This window comes from Pseudophryne corroboree, chromosome 2 (assembly GCF_028390025.1).
Source record: "Pseudophryne corroboree isolate aPseCor3 chromosome 2, aPseCor3.hap2, whole genome shotgun sequence".
In the NCBI taxonomy this organism is placed as follows: Eukaryota; Metazoa; Chordata; class Amphibia; order Anura; family Myobatrachidae; genus Pseudophryne; species Pseudophryne corroboree.
Window position 1 is genome coordinate 168,576,414 of NC_086445.1, and position 18,690 is coordinate 168,595,103.

Below are 18,690 nucleotides of genomic sequence, written 5' to 3' on the forward strand. Positions count from 1 at the left end.
ACTAAAAAAAAAAAGTTAGTGGTACTTGGGCGTTAGTGTGAAATTAAACCAAAATATTTAGGACATAGTCCTTTTGGACAGCATCCCTACAAAAACTGATAACCATAGAAACAAAGACATTACATTGAGAATACAAAAAGTGTTGCTGGGCAGTGCAAAGTAGCCCCGTGATAGTTCAAAGCAACAGGGGTACTATGTATAGCGCTATTGAAATTTTTTTTTGGTTTGCGGTGAAGCAGGAAAATTATAAAACATAGCCCACAAACAACCAACCCGACAGGTAGAATTTTTTTTTTTGAGATAGGTATGTGGTACTACCAGTGTTCGGTCACCGACAACCTGTAGCTAATGTGTTTTAGATATATGGATATATATAGATATATGTGCCATAGAATAATCTGAGATGTCAAGCAATATGGAATAGAGGTGTTTGGTGAAAACAAGAAATGCTACATATAATCCTCAAATAATTTCAGCAGAATGCAAAACGCATTTAAAGATCTTAGACTATTAGTTTCCTAGTTTCCCTCTGATAATATCCAGGGAGTTTACAGACAAATCAGAAAAGACAAATTAGAGAATAAGAACCAATTATATAACTCTGGGCCACTAGATGGCACTGTTGCGTTGGTTATGAATGGCAACAGTCTGCAAACATCCAAACACCTTCTATAATGAGTATTAACTACCCACAGTGAAGAGGGGGGGAAAAACACTACAAAACTAAAAAAAACAAAAACTGAGGAATTATAACTGATAGCATGCAGGAGAATATGATCCTATAGCACAAAACGAAGAATAAATGCAAAGTCTCTTTCAACAAGGCAAGGTATAGCACTTTGTCCACGGTTGTGTCTCAATGAAGCAGGGCAAAGCACTATTTATTAACTCACAAATGCAGGTTAAGAGGGGCACTGTCCTGTGGGAATGTCCCTGTATGTAGGACCAATGGGAATGTTAGGACAGTTTATGAGACCTTGGACCAAGAGTGGGAATAGTTGTCACCTATATTAGGGAGAAAGAAAAAAAGGGGGGGAGGATAAGGAGAGAAGGAGGGAAAGTATGGGTTTGGGGGAGCAGGATAACACACTTGGTGGGAAGGGAAGAGATATTAGTAGGAGGGAGACAAATACCGGGTTAACAGGAGATGAATCTGCGTGGTTGGGGAATGTGTGCGCCCTCTCTGGATAAGCACCAGGTGGATAGCTGTCAGAGAGGTGTGGAAGCCTTCGTCCCGACCCTTCAGACTCCTGCGGTCAGGATTCCTCGTCACCAGGATCCGACAATGGATGGGTGAAGTCCTCACGAGGACGCCCCGCAAGCCTGTCCGCGTCAGGTCCACTTCTGGGAAGTCTTGGTATGGCAGCAGTGTGAGGCAGCAGGTTAGCAGGTGTACCAGTCGGGCTGTGCCTGCAATCAGTGGTACAAACCACCCGCCCAGGAGGGAATTCAGGCATCAGCAGATAGCTTCGGCCGTGGCAACAGAGGGTGTACTCAGATGGTGAGACAGCTCGGCAGCAGGTCCAGGGAGGCTAGGGGAGCAAGCCAGTGAAGGCAGCCTCCAGAGCCCCCAGCAGATGTACAGTGAAGAATCCCCCAGCCGCTTCTTCGCCGCATATGCACCCAGCAGCGCTCCAAGTCAGGTCTGGAGTCTCCCGCTTTCACCTGGTAGGACCGTCCCAGCTCCACTCGTGTGGAGACCAGCCAGGAGTAGCGCTACACCGCCGGAGCTAGCAGCACGCCGATGCACCGGCCACAGTGCCTCCGGTGAGAGAGAGGAAAGCTGTTAGCGTGGTGAGACCTCAGATCGTGCCAACACGGCCAGATCAAAGCACAGCAGGGAGACTGCGGGCAGCGGGACTCCAACGCCGCACTTTCCATGCCTCTCTCCGCTTTCTCAGCCCACAGCCAGGAACTTGCCAGGGGAAGCCAGGTGTGGTGCATCAATCAAGGAAAGGTATTGTCCTTATTCCACCGGGGACGTGCAGGGAATGGCGTCTCAGGCTGTTACATAGGCCATCCGTCTCGAAGGCCTGACTCCGGTGTAAAAAGATCGCTCCTGGGCAAAAGTGGCATCAATCTCCCCCACTCTGTGAGATCTTTCCCAACAATAAACTATCCGAGCTGGAAAGTGAAATTAAGAGGAGGATGAGGATAGATTAGAAAGTTGCCACTGGGAGCACAACTAAAATGCGGCCATGCTGGATGCCCCGCCCACCGGAAGTACAGTTTTGCCTTTTTAAATGGTCGCTGTGCAGCGAACAACGGCAGCTAGTGATCAACTCTGAATAAGGGCCTTGGTTGGATCTATCGTTCCGTGAAATTGTGTACAGTATTTCGGTTTGGCAACTGTCAGTGACAATGTGAGTGCAAGGTACAGCCCTGTCTAGTAGGCGTGTATCCAATGCTCCTTGAGATCCTGGGTCATGCATACAGGAAGGGAAGCCTGTTTCTGACATATCTTTTGCGCCTAGCTGGGGGTTGGTGCAAGGGCTAATACTAATGATGACTGTTGTGGCAGCTGGTTAATGTCAGTGAGCAGAGCAGCTTTCCGCTGGTAGTTGCAGGAATCTTCGCACTAGTCCTACGGATTTTCATATTAGCATAAGGTGGCAAATCAGGTTTCCTCGGCTGCCTGCAGCTACAGCTACTGTGCCTGCCACTCAGAATCAGCTCCAATATGTGTTTCACATTATTGTTATTTAATAGCAATAGCTGTATGTCCTCAAGGGATTTTTGTCATTGTCCTCAAACTCCCTTACCATTGCTGCTGTGTGATAAAGAGGGTTTTGCAGACCTTATGGGGCTTTTAATCTAAAGGAGAAAAAAAAACATACATCAGAAAAAGTATCACAGTTATACGTAAAATACTATGATCAACAAGTACAGAGACATTGACATTAGAATATTAGTAGGGTGATGATGGGAATTGTCATGTAATAAAGTCCTGAGAATGTTTACATTCAGAATGATGACGTGTACACTACAGTATGTCGACATTCGTATGTAATGCTGTAATAAGGAATTTCAAATGGCCACATACCTGCATTGCAATGTTGCTGAAGTTGAACTGTTTAGAAAGAGCCCCTGAAAAAAATGAAATGTACACAGTGAAATAACACAAAAAAAAACCAGCCAGGCACACAGAACAAGTGCAAGAACATATTTGTAGTGAATAGGCCGTTGGGGGAAAAAACAGGAATTTAATACCTACCGGTAATTCCTTTTCTCCTAATCCGTAGTGGATACTGGGGTATTGTACTTTAGTACCATGGGGTATAGATCGGGTCCACTGGAGCCTGGCACTTAAAAAAAACTTTTAGTGTGTGCTGGCTCCTCCCCTCTATGCCCCTCCTATCAGACTCAGTCTAGGAAACTGTGCCCGAAGAGACGGACATAATCTGAGAGAAGAACAAAACAACAACGGTGAGGCAATAAGCCAACACACAACCATAAACGAAAGGAGGGCGCTAACCAGAACAGAGGATAGCAACACCAGCCTAACCAGGATAGCACAGCTATCCCAACAGCAGAAGAGGACCGCAACGTCGGTCCAACCAAAAACTTACACAGGTAAGCAGGAACGAAGCACTGAGGCGGGCGCCCAGTATCCACTACGGACTAATAGGAAAGGAATTCCCGGTAGGTATTAAATTCCCTTTTTCTCTTACGTCCTAGTGGATACTGGGGTCTTGTACTTTAGTACCATGGGGAAGTCCCAAAGCTCCCAAACAGGCGGTAGAGTGCTGAGACTCCTGCAAAACCGCCTGACCAAACTGAAGGTCATCCTTGGCCAAGGTATCGAACCTACAGAATTTAACAAACGTGTTTGAACCAGACCAAGTTGCAGCTCGGCACAATTGTAGAGCTGAGACACCCCAGGCAGCCGCCTAGGAGGACCCCACCGACCTCGTCGAGTGGGCCTGAATAGACGTCGGCAAGGGCAGAGCCGCCGAAATATAGGCCTGTTGAATGGTTAACCTGAGCCAACGTGCAATAGATTGCTTAGAAGCTGGCCGACCAATCTTGGAGGCATCATAAAGGACAAACAGCGAGTCAGATTTCCGATGACGTGCCGTCCTTTTGACATAAATCTTCAGAGCCCTGACCACATCCAAGGACTCAGGGCCCACAGAAGCATCAGATAACACTGGAACTACAAAAGATGTATGGATACCTTGCGAGGACCGAGCACCGAGCGGCACCATAGCCTGGATAGTCAAGGCTTTGTCCCTCGGGAGAAACACCTTTTGAGTTACAGTATCCAGTATCATTGCCAGGAACTGAAGACGTTGGGTCGGTTCCAGATGAGGCTTCTGAAAAGTTAGGATCCACCCATGATCCGTCAGTAGTTGAGTCATCAGATCGATACTGTCCAGCAGAGGCTCCTTGAACACAGCCTTTATTAGGAGATCGTCCAAGTAGGGGACTATGTTCACTCCCATCATGCGCAGCCGCAGCAACCTCTCCGCCATGACCTTGGTGAAAACCCTTGGAGCTCTGGATAATTCAAATGGTAAGGCCTGAAACTGGAAATGGTCGTTCAACATGGCGAACCTGAGGTAAGCCTGATGAGGGGGCCACATGGGAATGTGTAGGTAAGCATCCTTGACATCCAGAGATACCGTGAACTCCCCCTCCTCCAGCATGGACAACACCGCCCGCAGGTATTCCATATTGAATTTGAATATCCGCAGATACGGGTTTAGAGGCTTCAAGTTCAAGATGGGGCGCACTGAACTGTCTGGTTTGGATACGACAAAAAAGACTGGAGTAAAAACCCCGGTTGCGTAACTGAGGAGATACAGGCACCACCACCCCTGTCTGCAAAAGCTTTTGAATAGCCTTTTGCAAGGTAACTCTTGCTGTGGGTAAAGCTGGTAAGCTCGACTTGAAAAACCTGTGAGTAGGGAGTGTCTAGAATTCCAGCTGGTATCCCTGGGAAATGAGGTCGCTCACCCAAAGATCCCGGCAGGACTTTGCCCACACGTGGGCGAAGTGTTGAAGGTGAGCATCTACCTGAAAGGCGCCTCTACGCTGGGGCCAACCGTCACGCGGAAGGCTTAGCTGCAGGAGATCCGGTGGTCTGGTCCAGGGAGATAGCAGGTGCAGGTTTACGGGACTTACCACGAGATCATCTAGAGGTGGTGGAGGCCCCTCGGTCCCTGCCACTGAACCTTGCTACACGAAAGGACTGCAAGGAGGGTCCAGTGTAAGAACGTCAAGAAGGCGGCGCAGCCGACGGCAGATAGGTAGACTTACCCGCCGTAGCCTGGGAGATCCATTTATTTAATTCATCTCCAAACAAGGCATCACCTGTAAAGGGAAGATTTTCTACACCCTTTTTGGAGTCAGCGTCAGCAGACCACTGACGTAACCACAGAGCCCTGCGCGCCGAAACAGCCATAGCAGTAGTGCGGCCATTTATCTTGCACAACTCCTTAATAGCTTCACTCATAAAGTTTGCAGCATCCTGTATATGTTGCAGCAGAGTATTGACCTCATCCCGGGGTACAGAGTCTAAATCTTCAATTACAGTGTCAGACCACCTGACCATCGCCTGAGAAATCCAACCACAAACTATTGACGGGTGCTGAGCCGTGCCTGCTGCCGTATAAATTGCCTTGAGTGTAGTCTCAATCTTACGGTCAGCCGGCTCCTTCAGGGATACAGGTACCTGTAGTACTAATTTTTTGGACAGTCTGGATACAGACGTATCGACTGATGGGGGTTTTTCCCATATCTTCCTGTCCTCAGCAGGGAGGGGGAAAGTAGTTAAAAACCTCTGAGGGATCTTACTTTTTTTTTATCAGGGTTTAACCAAGCCTCCCTGGCCAGGGAGTTTAATTCCTTAGACACAGGAAAAATTGCTGAGGTCTTTGGTCTAACAATAAAATATAATTCCTCATCTGGTTCCACCTCCTGATCTGGTATGTGGAGGACCTCTCTAATAGCAAAGATGAGAGCCTCCACTCCAGGGGACAGAAAGCTGTCCTCATCCATATCATCATCATCCACATCCGGCTGATCAGAGTCAGAATCAGACTGTAATACCTGAGGCAGTAAGCATTTATGGGATACCACTAGAAGTGGCTGATAAGCCTTCTTGGCATCTGCAGCCTTAGCCACACAATCAATAGATTGTCAAGGCACTTGTCTCTCTCTTTTATCAGCCACCAATTCTAAATTTACATTCTGAATCATGCTTTTGAAGCTATCTAGCCAGTCAGGTGCCTGTGAACTGTGTCTCTGTGGTGACAAAGAATATTGTTCACACAAGAGGGGGTTGAGTTACAAGCTGTACACATAACCATGTCAACAGACATTTTGGACAACCGTAATACAGCTTAGCCCACTGACTAGCACCTCCACACAGACCCTAGAGAGCCCCTGGAGTGACACGGAGGAGCGGACACCAGCACACAGAAACAAAGCAGCACTAAGTGTGAAAGTATGTTTATGACCTGTTAGGAGTGCAGCGGCGCTACCGCTGGTGTGCTCCCCCCTTCTATGACCCCCTGGTACCAGTTTACAGTCTGTAGCAGCGTGGGTCCCTGGAGGAGCAGCGTTCATGCAGCCTGATGATCCGCAGCAGTAAATGGTGCCTTCCCGCCTCTGTTCCCGCTCCAGGAAGCCCCACCCCCTGTAATGGCGCGTGGTCCTGACAGTGATTTTATACTGGCAATGATAAAAATAACATTATACATCCATATACAGTCCACACAAAGCCTTAAGACAGTGAGAACTGTGGGGCTTATAGCCCAGAGCCAGTTTGTCCGCGGTGGGCACCGCAGCTCTGGGCCTGTGACCACCGCGTGACTTGCCGCCAACACTGCATCGGGGACCCACTAACCGAGACCCCAGTTTAACACTCACCGCACCTGGATCTTTGGCATCTGTTAGACGGTGTCGGCTAGCTGCCAGCATGTGCACACTCACTATCGGAGTGTGATCAGCACCTCAGGAGCTCAGTGTCCTGTCAGCTGGGATTATGAACCATTAACCCTCAGGAGGTTGGTTCGGTCTCCTCTCTAAGTCCCATGAAGCAGGTAGTCTGGTTGCCAACCAGAACTACCTGAAAATAATAAACTTAAAAGTAAAATCTCTGGAGCTCCAGAGAATTGCACCCGGCTCCTCTGGCACATTTTTCTAAACTGAGTCTGATAGGAGGGGCATAGAGGGGAGGAGCCAGCACACACATGCACACACTAAAAGTTTTTTAAAGTGCCAGGCTCCAGTGGACCTGATCTATACCCCATGGTACTAAAATACAAGACCCCAGCATCCACTAGGACGTAAGACAAAAAACAATGGCCCTCATTTCGAGTTGATCGCTAGCTGCAGTTGTTCGCAGCACAGCTAACAGGCTAAAAATCGGCACTTCTGCGCATGCATACGGGCTGCAGTACGCACAAGCGAAGTACTTTCACACAAAACTATGCCGTTTTACACAAGGGCGAGCAACGCTTTTCTGTCGCTCTGCTGATCGGTGAGTGATTGACAGGAAGTGGGTGTTTCTGGGTGGTAACTGACTGTTTTCTGGGAGTGTGCTAAAAAACGCAGGCATGACAGGCGAAAACGCAGGCGTGCCAGGGGAAACAGGGGAGTGGCTGGCCGAACGCAGGGCGTGTTTGTGACATCAAAGCAGGAACTAAACTGACTGAAGTGATCACAAGGTAGGAGTAGGTCTGGAGCTGCTCAGAAACTGCATGAAAAATTTCACGAGCAGTTCTGCTAACCTTTCGTTCGCACTTCTGCTAAGCTAAGATACACTCCCAGGGGGAGGAGGCTTAGCATTTGCACTGATGCAAAAAGCAGCAAGCGAGCGATCAACTCGGAATGAGGGCCAATAAGTGGTGTACATTGACAGATGGAAGAAGATTATCAGGCGTGCAAATGCAGAAGCTGAGGAGAAAATGGCCTAGTCAGTAGATAAAGGGGGCAAAACTTTTTTTAAGTATTTAAGTCAGGGGTGGGGAACCACCGGCCTGCGGGCCGTATAAGGCCCGCAAAGCCGTTTGGTCCGGCCCACCCGCTCCTCTCAGTGAGACACGCCACCGCACAGTCCGGCGGCAGCGTGTCTCAGCTGTCACCACACGGAGGAGAGCGCGTCTATTGTCGGGCGGCGGCGGCGGCGTGTAGGACTTGAAACCAGCCGCCGGTTCGTGAGCCAATCAGAGCTCGCGGACCGGCAGCCAATCAGGAGCCGCGGCTGCCGGTCCGCGAGCTCTGATTGGCTCTCGAACCGGCGGCTGGTTTCAAGTCTTACACACCGCCGCCCAACATAGCCGCGCTCTCCTCCGTGTCCCCGCCGAAAGGAGCGGTAAGCGGGACGGGGGGACGGGGACAGGGGGGGCATCTGTATACCTGGCACTGTGGGGGGGGGGGCATCTGTATACCTGGCACTGTGAGGGGCATTTGTATACCTGGCACTGTGGGGGCATCTGTATGCCTGGCACTGTGGGGGCATCTGTATACCTGGCACTGTGGGGACATCTGCATACCTGGCACTGTGAGGGGCAGTTGTATACCTGGCACTGTGGGGGCATCTGTATACCTGGCACTGTGTGGACATCTGTATACCTGGCACTGTGTGGACATCTGTATACCTGGCACTGTGGAGGCATCTTTATACCTGGCACTGTAAAGGCATCTGTATACCTGGCACTGTGAAGGGCATCTGTATACCTGGCACTGTGGGGACATCTGTATACCTGGCACTGTGGGGACATCTGTATACCTGGCACTGTGAGGGGCATCTGTATACCTGGTACTGTGGGGACATCTGTATACCTGGCACTGTGGGGACATCTGTATACCTGGCACTGTGAGGGGCATTTGTATACCTGGCACTGTGGGGGCATCTGTATACCTGGCACTGTGTGGACATCTGTATACCTGGCACTGTGGGGGCATTTGTATACCTGGCACTGTGGGGGCATTTGTATACCTGGCACTGTGGAGGCATCTGTATACCTGGCACTGTGAGGGGCATTTGTATACCTGGCACTGTGGGGGCATTTGTATACCTGGCACTGTGGGGGCATTTGTATACCTGGCACTGTGGGGGCAATTGTGGATCTGCCACTGCACTATTGGGGGCATATGTGTATCACGTCCCATTTTAACTGGCCACACCCATTTTTTGGGCGCACGGGGGGGGGGGCAGACTTGTATGGCCCCCAAAGGATTTTATAAATATCCAAATGGCCCTCTAGGATGAAGGGCTTATGCCTGAAACGCGTTGGATTTATTTTCTAAGGACCAAACGCTGTGTATACAGACGGGGGAACCAGCCGGCTGCTAACCGCTAATTATAGCCGCCAGCCGTCAATCACAGTGACCAGTGATCAGCGATCAGCCGTCAGCCAAAAACTACTGCCTTAACAGTGAAGCGGGCACTGCACCTTCAATCAAAGTGTAAGTGCAGAGAACAACGGGACTGAGACGGGGAATCAGCCGCCTGTCAGCCGCTAATTATAGCCACCAGCTGCCAGCCGCTAATCTCAGCCAGCAGTCGCTAAGACAACTGAATAGTGGAGAGCGGACACCACGGAGGGATCCCATTGGACACGGACGTGGAAGCTCTACACATATCCTAACGGCTTGACAGGTATTTAGATAGGGTTAGATAGGAACCAAAGTATTCTTTTCTGCTCGTGTTTTTGAACCCGGTCCTTACAAAGTCCTAAAAGGGCTGTAAACATTACAATAACCATTAATTTAATTTTTTCCCACAGGTTTTGCGCACACACATATTTCCAACAAGCGCTCTTTATTTCTATTTTTATAAAATAGGGTTGAGGTTGCCAAATGGAAGGGGCAGACTAGATGGGCGAAGTGGTTTTGATCTGCCATCAAATTCCGTGTTTCTATGTTAGATTATTAATAAATAGCTGTATCGTAATATGTAAAACAATTGAAAAAGATTTTTAGACAGTGCTGTTTGATCAGTGTAAGCATGATTTTATTTTATATACAATAAAAGACATAAATAAATATAATTACATATGGACAATTCCTGCCGGTGTCAATGGAAAATCCCACATTTAAAATCAAACATAAGATGCCATCAAGGGGTAATTAAAAAAAAAAGTCTTGTCAGTAGGTAATTAGTATGTAGTGATGTATAAAAGTCCAAGTCCCAAAGCTCTAGCTTTTAGAAAGGGTTAGTACTGTATTAGCTGTTTCATTAGAGCAAGCAGTATTAGATACTGTAGTCTCTGTAAGTAAGATATTGTTTGCCATCGGCTTATAATTATAGTATAGCTTGAGCAAAGATAGTATTTCACGTTGCTGTTTTTTAATTCCTGGTCAGGAACTTTGAATCTTTTTGTAATAGCCTATATAGCATGGTCCTGGTCCTCCTGACCAGGAATTAAAAAACAGCAACAGCTGTTCAACCTATACTAATGGCAGTATTCAATTAGTGTTGGATCCTCTCCAACAGAGAGGATCCGACACTTCAGTATTCAATTTGCGGGCGTTTTCGACAGGTTTAGCCCATTGTCGACAATGCAGATCCAACTTTTTTTTAAGTCGAAACGGCACTGTCGAAAACGGGCCAAAAACCTGTCGAAAATGCCCGCAAATCCAACAAAATACGTGGATCCGTGGCTAATCGGCAGATCCACGTATTTTACGACAAGTGATGGTATTTTATGTTTGATGGTAAATGTGGGATTTTGCATTGACACTGGCCGGAATTGTCTATATGTGATTATATTTATATATGTCTTTTATTGTATATAAAATAAAATCATACTTGTAGTGATCAGACCAGCGGTATCTAAAAATCTTTTTTAATTGTTTTTCTTTTAAGGATTGTTGGGTACCCTTATTGGACAGCTGCAGGTGAATCAGTTTATGTAATTTAGATTGTGACAGCAGCACTGAGATTATATAGTTTTTTTTTTTAATTGTAATATGTTGTACCTGCATTTGTGCACACTGTAAAGCAAAAATAATAGGATTTATGTTCTTACCTTGTTAAATCCTTTTCTTTGAGTCCATAGGGGGCACAGGAGTATTCACGCTGGGCATAGGCTGGATGGGGAGGTGTCTGGGCACCAATGGGTTACTTTTAATTACCCAGCAACACTCAGGCCTCCTGTCCCCTATACCCTGCCCAGGGGTGTATCTACCTATTGGCCAGGATGGCACTCGCCAGGGGCGCCAGGCAAGGAGGGGCGCTGCCTGGCTGTGCCACCCGCAGCCAAAGGATAGAAAAGCAGTGCTGTCAGACTGTACCTGGTGAGAGTCTATTACTGCTGGAGCGGCGCTGGTGTCCGGCAGCACCGCACTTGTAATCAGACTCAAAATAAACTACAGCTCCCAGCAGCCCTTGTTGCTGGGAGCTCCCGGCAGCAAGGGCTGCTGGGAACTGTAGTTTATTGTGAGTCTGATTACAAGTGCGGTGCTGCCGGACACTAGTCTGATCACTAGGGCAGTGCGGTGCTGACGGACACTGGCGCCGCGCCGGCAGTAACACACTCTCACCAGGTACACAGCAATTGTTATATAGCACAGTGCAATAGATCTATTTGTTGTTGAAGATAATAAAAAAGTGGCAGTGTTTGGGAGAAGGGACTGTATTACCTGGAAAACGACACGATTTTCATGCATGTTAGATGTAAGTAAGTAGTAAGCGAAAACTTTAACTTGTTGAGTGTAATAAAGAAAATACATATCTTAACCAATTTCAAGGCCATGTTCAAGGAAATGTATATCCGTAAATTGTATAATTGATCATTTTATCTTGGAAGTGATGGCACCCTAATGTTTTTTCTAACAGGAAGTCCTTCTACCATCCAACTAATGGTGTTTGGTTAATGGCTGGGTCCATTTGAGGCTTATCTCACAGCAGCTCATTAGCATTTAATTCAGGATGCAGTCAAGATGCCAGCGTTTGGCATCCCGGCGGTCGGAAAGCTGACGTCAGCATCCCGAAACTGCTCGGAATGCTGATGCTGGCATCCCAACATAGATAGCGATGCAGAATGCCAAAATCCGGATCAAGTTGGTGCCAACGTCTCCACTGGCAAGCCACGTGGGAGGGTTAGGGTTAGGCTGCGAGGGCGGGAGGACTAGGGTTAGGCTGCAGGGAGGGAGATTAGGAAGGGTGGGTTAGGGTTAGGCACCACTGAAGAGGCTTTTGGGGGGGGTGGCGAGTTAAGGTCAGGCTGTGGGAAAGGTGGGTTAGGGGGGAAGGATGGTGTAACGTGAATAAGAGACACTACTGTGCGGTGTAATGTGAATGAGGGACACTACTGTGTGGCATAATTTGAATTGGAAGCTATTGTGTCCCCGCCCTTCCCCCACAAGACCATGCCCCATTTCCAATACTCACACCTTATTCCAAATGTGTGTAGAGGGGGGCGCCAGCCCCTTACTTTGCCAGGGGCGCTCTGACCCCTAGATACACCCCTGACCCTGCCTCCTAGCCAGGGCCAGCCAGATTTGGTTAGCAAGCCCACGGCAGGAGCAAGGAATAGGAAGGAAGACCAACATTCGTACAGAGGTACAAGCACTCAAGTTAAGGACACACTTAACAACTTCCCGCAGGTCAGGTGCATCAGGGATGGCATCCTGTGCCCCAATCAAAGAAAAATATTTAAAAAGGTGAGAACATATATCCTATTTTCTTTTTCGTCCACTAGAGGGCACAGGAGTATTCACGCTGGGACATCCCAAAGCTGTCCCCTCAATGGTGGGGATGCTCCTGGACTGCGCTCAAGACCCTACGCCCAAAGGTAGCATCATCCGACGCAAAGGTGTCAAATTCATAGAATCGAACGAAAGTGTGGCCAAAGACCACATGGCTGCTCTGCAGAAACACCCACGCTGAGCTGGCCAAGACGCTCCTACAGAGCGAATAGAATGGGACCTAACTCTAGCCGGGGTAGGAAGCTCAGCAGCCATGTAAGCCTGACAAATAATCAAACGGAGCCAGCGGGCTAATGGAGTCAGTCCCATTTGTGATAATCATACAGAACAAACAGAATCCGATTTTAGGATCTCTCTGGTTCTGTCCACGTAAATGCGGAGAGCTCGCACCACATCCAGTGACACCTCCACTTGAAAGGAAGCTGTCAGAGCTGGAACTACAGTCTCCTAGTTGACATGAAATTTAGAGACAACCATTGGAAGGTAATGTAGCTGAGTGCGAAGCACTGCTCTATCCTAGTGAAAAACCAGGAACGGAGAGTGGCATGATAAGGCACTAAGGTCTGATACTAAAATGAAACATGTTTTCTAAGTGAGCCAACATATATTCACTGTTTCCATAGGTTCAAATGGAGCCTTCCCAAATGATCCTAGGACTACCGATAAGTTCCAAGGAGCTACTGGAAGTATAAAAAGAGGGTTCACGTGTGATACTCTGAAGAAAAGTACGAACATCTAGCAGCTGGAATAGGACACACAGTGCCAAGACCTGAACCTTTAAAGAGGACAGTCTGAGTCCCAAGTCAAGACCTAATTGCAGAAAAGCCAGCAAGAATGAAAGCCAAAAGGATCGTGGGCTGAACTCTCTAGCTCAGTACCACTGAAAGAAAGTTCTCCACACTCTGTGATAAACTCTTGCTGAGGAAGGCTTTCTGGCTATGTGCATGGCATCTACCACCTTTCTTGAAAATCCATTCTTCCTTAGGATAGATGTTTCAATAGCCACCCCAACAAAGTGAAGTGGTGTGGCTTAAGATGAAGGCAGGGTCCCTAGGATAGAAGTGGTAGCAGGACGTCTACAGAAAGAGCCATAAGATCTGCATACCACGCTCGTCGTAGACAATTTGGAGCCACTAGAGTCAACATGCCTCCTTCCTTTTTGAATTTGTGGAGAATTCTCAGCTACACCTGGATCAGAGGATACACATAAATTAACTAGAATGTCCAAGGTGATGGTAGAGCATCCACCAAACTGGTCTCTAAGTCTCATGTTCTGGAGCATTACCTTGGCACCTGACTTTTGATTGTGACGACTGACTTGACTTTTCGATTGTGACGAGATGCAATAATGTCTATGTCCCCACCTGTTGACCAACAACTGAAACACCTCCAGATGGAGAGCCCACTCCCCTGAATGTACGTCCTGTCTGCTCAGGAAATCCACTTCCCAATTGAGAATTCCGGGTTTGTACACTGCCGAGATGGCGGGAAGATGACCCTCCGCCCACAGTAGGAGGTGTCTTACTTTTGCCATGGCCCCGCGACCAAAACGGTGATTAGTAGTGACAATTAGAAATTTAGAAATTTAATAATATAAACCAGATTGGTTACTGAAATATTTACTATAATGCCAACACTACAATCAGGAGACCAACTGGTAATACTATGAAAAGTGTTAGCAGTAATTGATATATTTTTTTAGCAGAATTATTACAGATTGTGGTGATATATAAAGCAAGACAAGCTTTTAACCACTAATCGATGTTTCAAGATAGAGAGACCACATATTACCAGAGGGAGTTTATACATGGCAGAAATGCACATTCTTTGCCAGAAATCTCTGTGGAATTGATGTCTCTTTTCTATATTGATATCCTGCAGTGATTAGACTTGTGAAATAGACATGGCCCAATAACTTGCAAAGGCTCAGTCAGCCATAGGATTGAGTAATATTTGACCAATGTCAGCAGGGTCATTCTGAATTAATTTTGTCGGCAATATCGCACCATATATTCCCCCCCCCCCCCCCCCCCACACACACACACCACCTCTTGTCTACGTGTTCCCCCCTGGCTGCTGCACTGTAAACCGAAAACAAATTCCTAGTATATGCAAGTGTACCTGGCCAATAAAAGCCAATTCTGATTCTTCTTTAAGAAATTATCCAGTTTTCTATCAGTAGGATCCTTGAGTGATAAAGTGTCAGGAATAGGGAGCACCGAAGACCTTACTAAGCGAGCCACATGTGCATCCACTGGTGGAGAATTTTCCCATTTGGCCCTTTCTTTGGGTAGGAATGGGTAAACGGTAGTTATTTGCTTCAGTATTTGAAAACTCTTAGAAGGCTGTGTCAAAGCGACCTCTAACAGGTCCTCAAGCTGCGCTGATGGGGGAAATAGTGTTGCCTCCCATTTCTTTTTCTTGAAGAGTGGTACCTTGTCCCTAGGGGATGAGTCTGCCTCCTCAATCTGCAAAACCACCCTAATTGACCTGACTAGTGCCTCTACATCTGTCAATGACAAGGAATCCTTTGGGGCTGAGGTTGACCCCACCTTGGACGTGACAGACCCACTATCATCTCGATCTGTGAGGAGTCCCGACTCTGATTCTCCCCATGAAACAGGAGTAGAGCTGTCATGTACTGGGAGTTGACATGTAGAAGTCCTCTCTCTGTCCAGCAGTTGCTGAACAGAAGTGGACGCCTGCGCTAGGTTCTGCACAGACTGTGGTTCCACAGTGGGAAAAGTGATAGCCTGCATAGGCGCGGCACCCACGGGAGCAGGGATACGGACTACCAGCTGATGCGTAGATAAACGGTCAACTAGCTGAGACATTACCTGTGTCAGCGTAGAAGCCCATGCCGGTTCATGAAGACTCGCCTCTGTCACAGGTGGTGGCCTTGAGGAGCTGCAAAACAGGGAACACACAAGCCATCATTATCCGGATCCTGTGGAGAAAGGATATTGACACAAACTCTGCAGGTATGGGGCACTGGAGCAGGTGTCCACTTGCTAGTCTTGTTTTTGGAAGACATAGCTGTAAATAAATTCCACAATGTAATAGCATATAATGGGATTGTTATGAGTTAATGAGAGATAAGTAGGTATCCGAACTATATAAAAGTGGCATATTTTTAAAATTTATATATATATATATATATATAGTCCACACGGACCGGCACTCCCACCTTCTTCTGTATACAGGCTCCGGTGCCCTCCAAGGGCAATCCACAAATAGCAAAAAAGAGGCGGCACTCGGAGACTTTAAGGTGCAGATAAATTGTATTCCACAAAAAGAAGACTAACGTTTCGGGGTCACAATACCCCTTTGTCAAAGTGAACAAAGTGTATATAAAAACAGTGACGTACCTTAAATACATGAGAATCCCGCTCAGTGTTCAGACGCCGGCCCGGCCGCGCTGGCTGCTGCTTCACTTCCGGTCTCCCTTAGATGACGTCATCGGTATCGCGTCTGGTTACCTTGGTAACCGTAGACGCCAACAAGAATCTGTCATTCCATTTTCCACAAGATATAACACCTCGAGTCCAGTGGTGCAAAGAGCAACTAGAGCCTTATGGCCTATAGTGGCCACTGATAAGTCGCTTCCCTCTTTGAATTGTAAAAGGCCTATGATGTGCTATCAAAGAGGTAGGAACCTTAAGGACACAATAGTTCATTCTGATGTCACGGGCTTTCAAGCCGAACTGGACCGACAAAGACGGTCAGAGTCAGTATTTTTTGAGAAGAAGCCGGGTTGCTACAAATGCATTAAATGCACTACATGTGAACATATGATCACCGGTTCAAGTTTCAAACACCCTCACCGTGACAAAATTTACAGCATCAAGCATGTCCTTACATGCACTACTACCCACATCATATATATCATTAAATGTCTGTGTAACCTCCACTATGTGGGGAAGTCTATTAGGACCTGCCGAGAAAGGATGGCCCTCCATCGCTCAGCCATTAAACAAGCGCTGCAGGGCAAGGCTTCCGAACAACCGGTGGCTAGACACTTCGCATCTGCCGGCCACACCATGAAGGACTTACGCCATCTTATTATCGACCATGTCCCCAGGCACATCAGGGATGGTAGATTGTTACGGTTGGAGACTAGATGGATTTTTGAACTCTGGACCACCAGTCCCTACGGTCTTAATGAGAAATTGAGTCTGAATATTTTCAAATAGCGACCCCTTTCTTCTTTTTAACCCTTTCTTTTCCTACCTCAATATTTCACCCCTGTCCCTTTTTAGGGAATATGTGTATCTTGATCTATTATTGAAACATCAGTCAGAACCCCGATTTAATATATTAGGGGGAATTATATAGAAGTTTTACTTCATAAATTATTTATCTATATAGTCATGTGGGGCCCCAGTGTTCCCATGAATCTTGATCTATAGGCAGTGGGATCGCTTGTGCGATCTTTATTAACACTTAGTATGCGTTCTAAAAGACAATAATCATATCATTACATCTCTGCCTGATGTCTCAGTAGTGGCTTTACCAACTTATTTCTGTTTCTATTATGGTAGCAGGGTACTGTACTAAACAACACTCTTTCTCACTTATACAGCGCTGCAGCCCGGCCGCCTGGCGTCTACGGTTACCAAGGTAACCAGACGCGATACCGATGACGTCATCTAAGGGAGACCGGAAGTGAAGCAGCAGCCAGCGCGAGCGGGCCGGCGTCTGAACACTGAGCGGGATTCTCATGTATTTAAGGTACGTCACTGTTTTTATATACACTTTGTTCACTTTGACAAAGGGGTATTGTGACCCCGAAACGTTAGTCTTCTTTTTGTGGAATACAATTTATCTGCACCTAAAAAGTCTCAGAGTGCCGCCTCTTTTTTGCTATTTGTGGATTGCCCTTGGAGGGCACCGGAGCCTGTATACAGAAGAAGGTGTGAGTGCCGGTCCGTGTGGACTATATTCATTTGGAGTGGGTCTATATACCGTATGGTCTCTCCAGCTTGGGACAAGGCACCCCCTGCATGTTATTCAGCCTCAATTGCTGAGGATCCATTTTTGTCAGGAGTGATCTTACTGCACTTTGCACACAAGCACTTTTGGACACTATTTGCACTTTATCTCTTTTGGTATCACTGCTAAGCACACAGCACCTTACCAATATGGAAATAGCCAGCACTGAAGATTCACCAGGATGCAAAGGGATGTTCTCCACGTTAGGGGAGTCATTCAGTTTTACCGATGATGACGCAGAACGTCTAAGATTTAAGGAGCATCTTGAACCTCAGGAGTCATCAGGAAATATAGAGGACTTGTTCCATCAATTGCTGAAACTTAAGCGACGGGAAACGGACTTCCTGCTGCACGGAATCTCCCTTTCTGATTATCATAGGCAGAAAATGGTGCCCAGGGGATTCCGTGTTAGAAATGTCCCCACCATAGGGCGATTCAGCCCCGACTTTTGCAGGAAATGGGTCGGGATCCTTAATAAATGCAGCCTAGACCTGATGCTGCTAGTGGTGGAGGAAGCAGGCAGGGAGTTAGGGATTACCCGTGAGAAAATTACCACCATTGAGACCCTACACAAGCAGGTACTGCAAAGTGATGCAAACCAAGACTGGATGCAGAAACTGCAGAACCAAGTAGACAAATATAGGGGTGATTTGGTTAAATTTAAGCGCAATAAATTAGCCATTGTTAAAGAGGATTACGACTCAAATAGGGTCTACAGATGGCTAATGGGGGATAACGCAGCTACTTCCAAACCGTATAATTACCGGAGTAAACATAGCTGGCGGAAAAGGAGAGAAGCCCAACAGAATGTGGCAGGTACATCCAATAGTGATAGTGACTTTGGGCCGGTCGACTCAGAGGGACCCATTCAACAACCAGCGAGCCCTTTAGGGGCTACTGCGGCCACATCGGCAGAGAAAGGAAGAAGAGGTCGACCACCCGCAGGGGCGGCCAAAGCTCGAGGGACCAGAGGAGCCTCAACAAGCAAAAAACTCTAGTGTACAACTTATCCCATAGGGTCCTTTCAGATGT

At 47.3% G+C, this 18,690-nt stretch overlaps 1 protein-coding gene across 1 annotated transcript in view; it reads right to left on the reverse strand.

The window, feature by feature from the left end:
• Positions 1-573: 573 nt before the first annotated feature.
• Positions 574-18,690, reverse strand: part of LOC135005972 (uncharacterized) — a 242,614-nt gene continuing 224,497 nt past the window's right edge. The window contains exons 15-16 of the mRNA XM_063951981.1: positions 3,044-3,087; positions 574-2,814 (exon numbers count right to left, since the gene is read on the reverse strand). Of these exons, the coding sequence (XP_063808051.1) occupies positions 2,749-2,814; positions 3,044-3,087 (110 nt within the window). The 3' untranslated portion in view covers positions 574-2,748. The remainder of the gene's footprint in view (positions 2,815-3,043; positions 3,088-18,690) is intronic.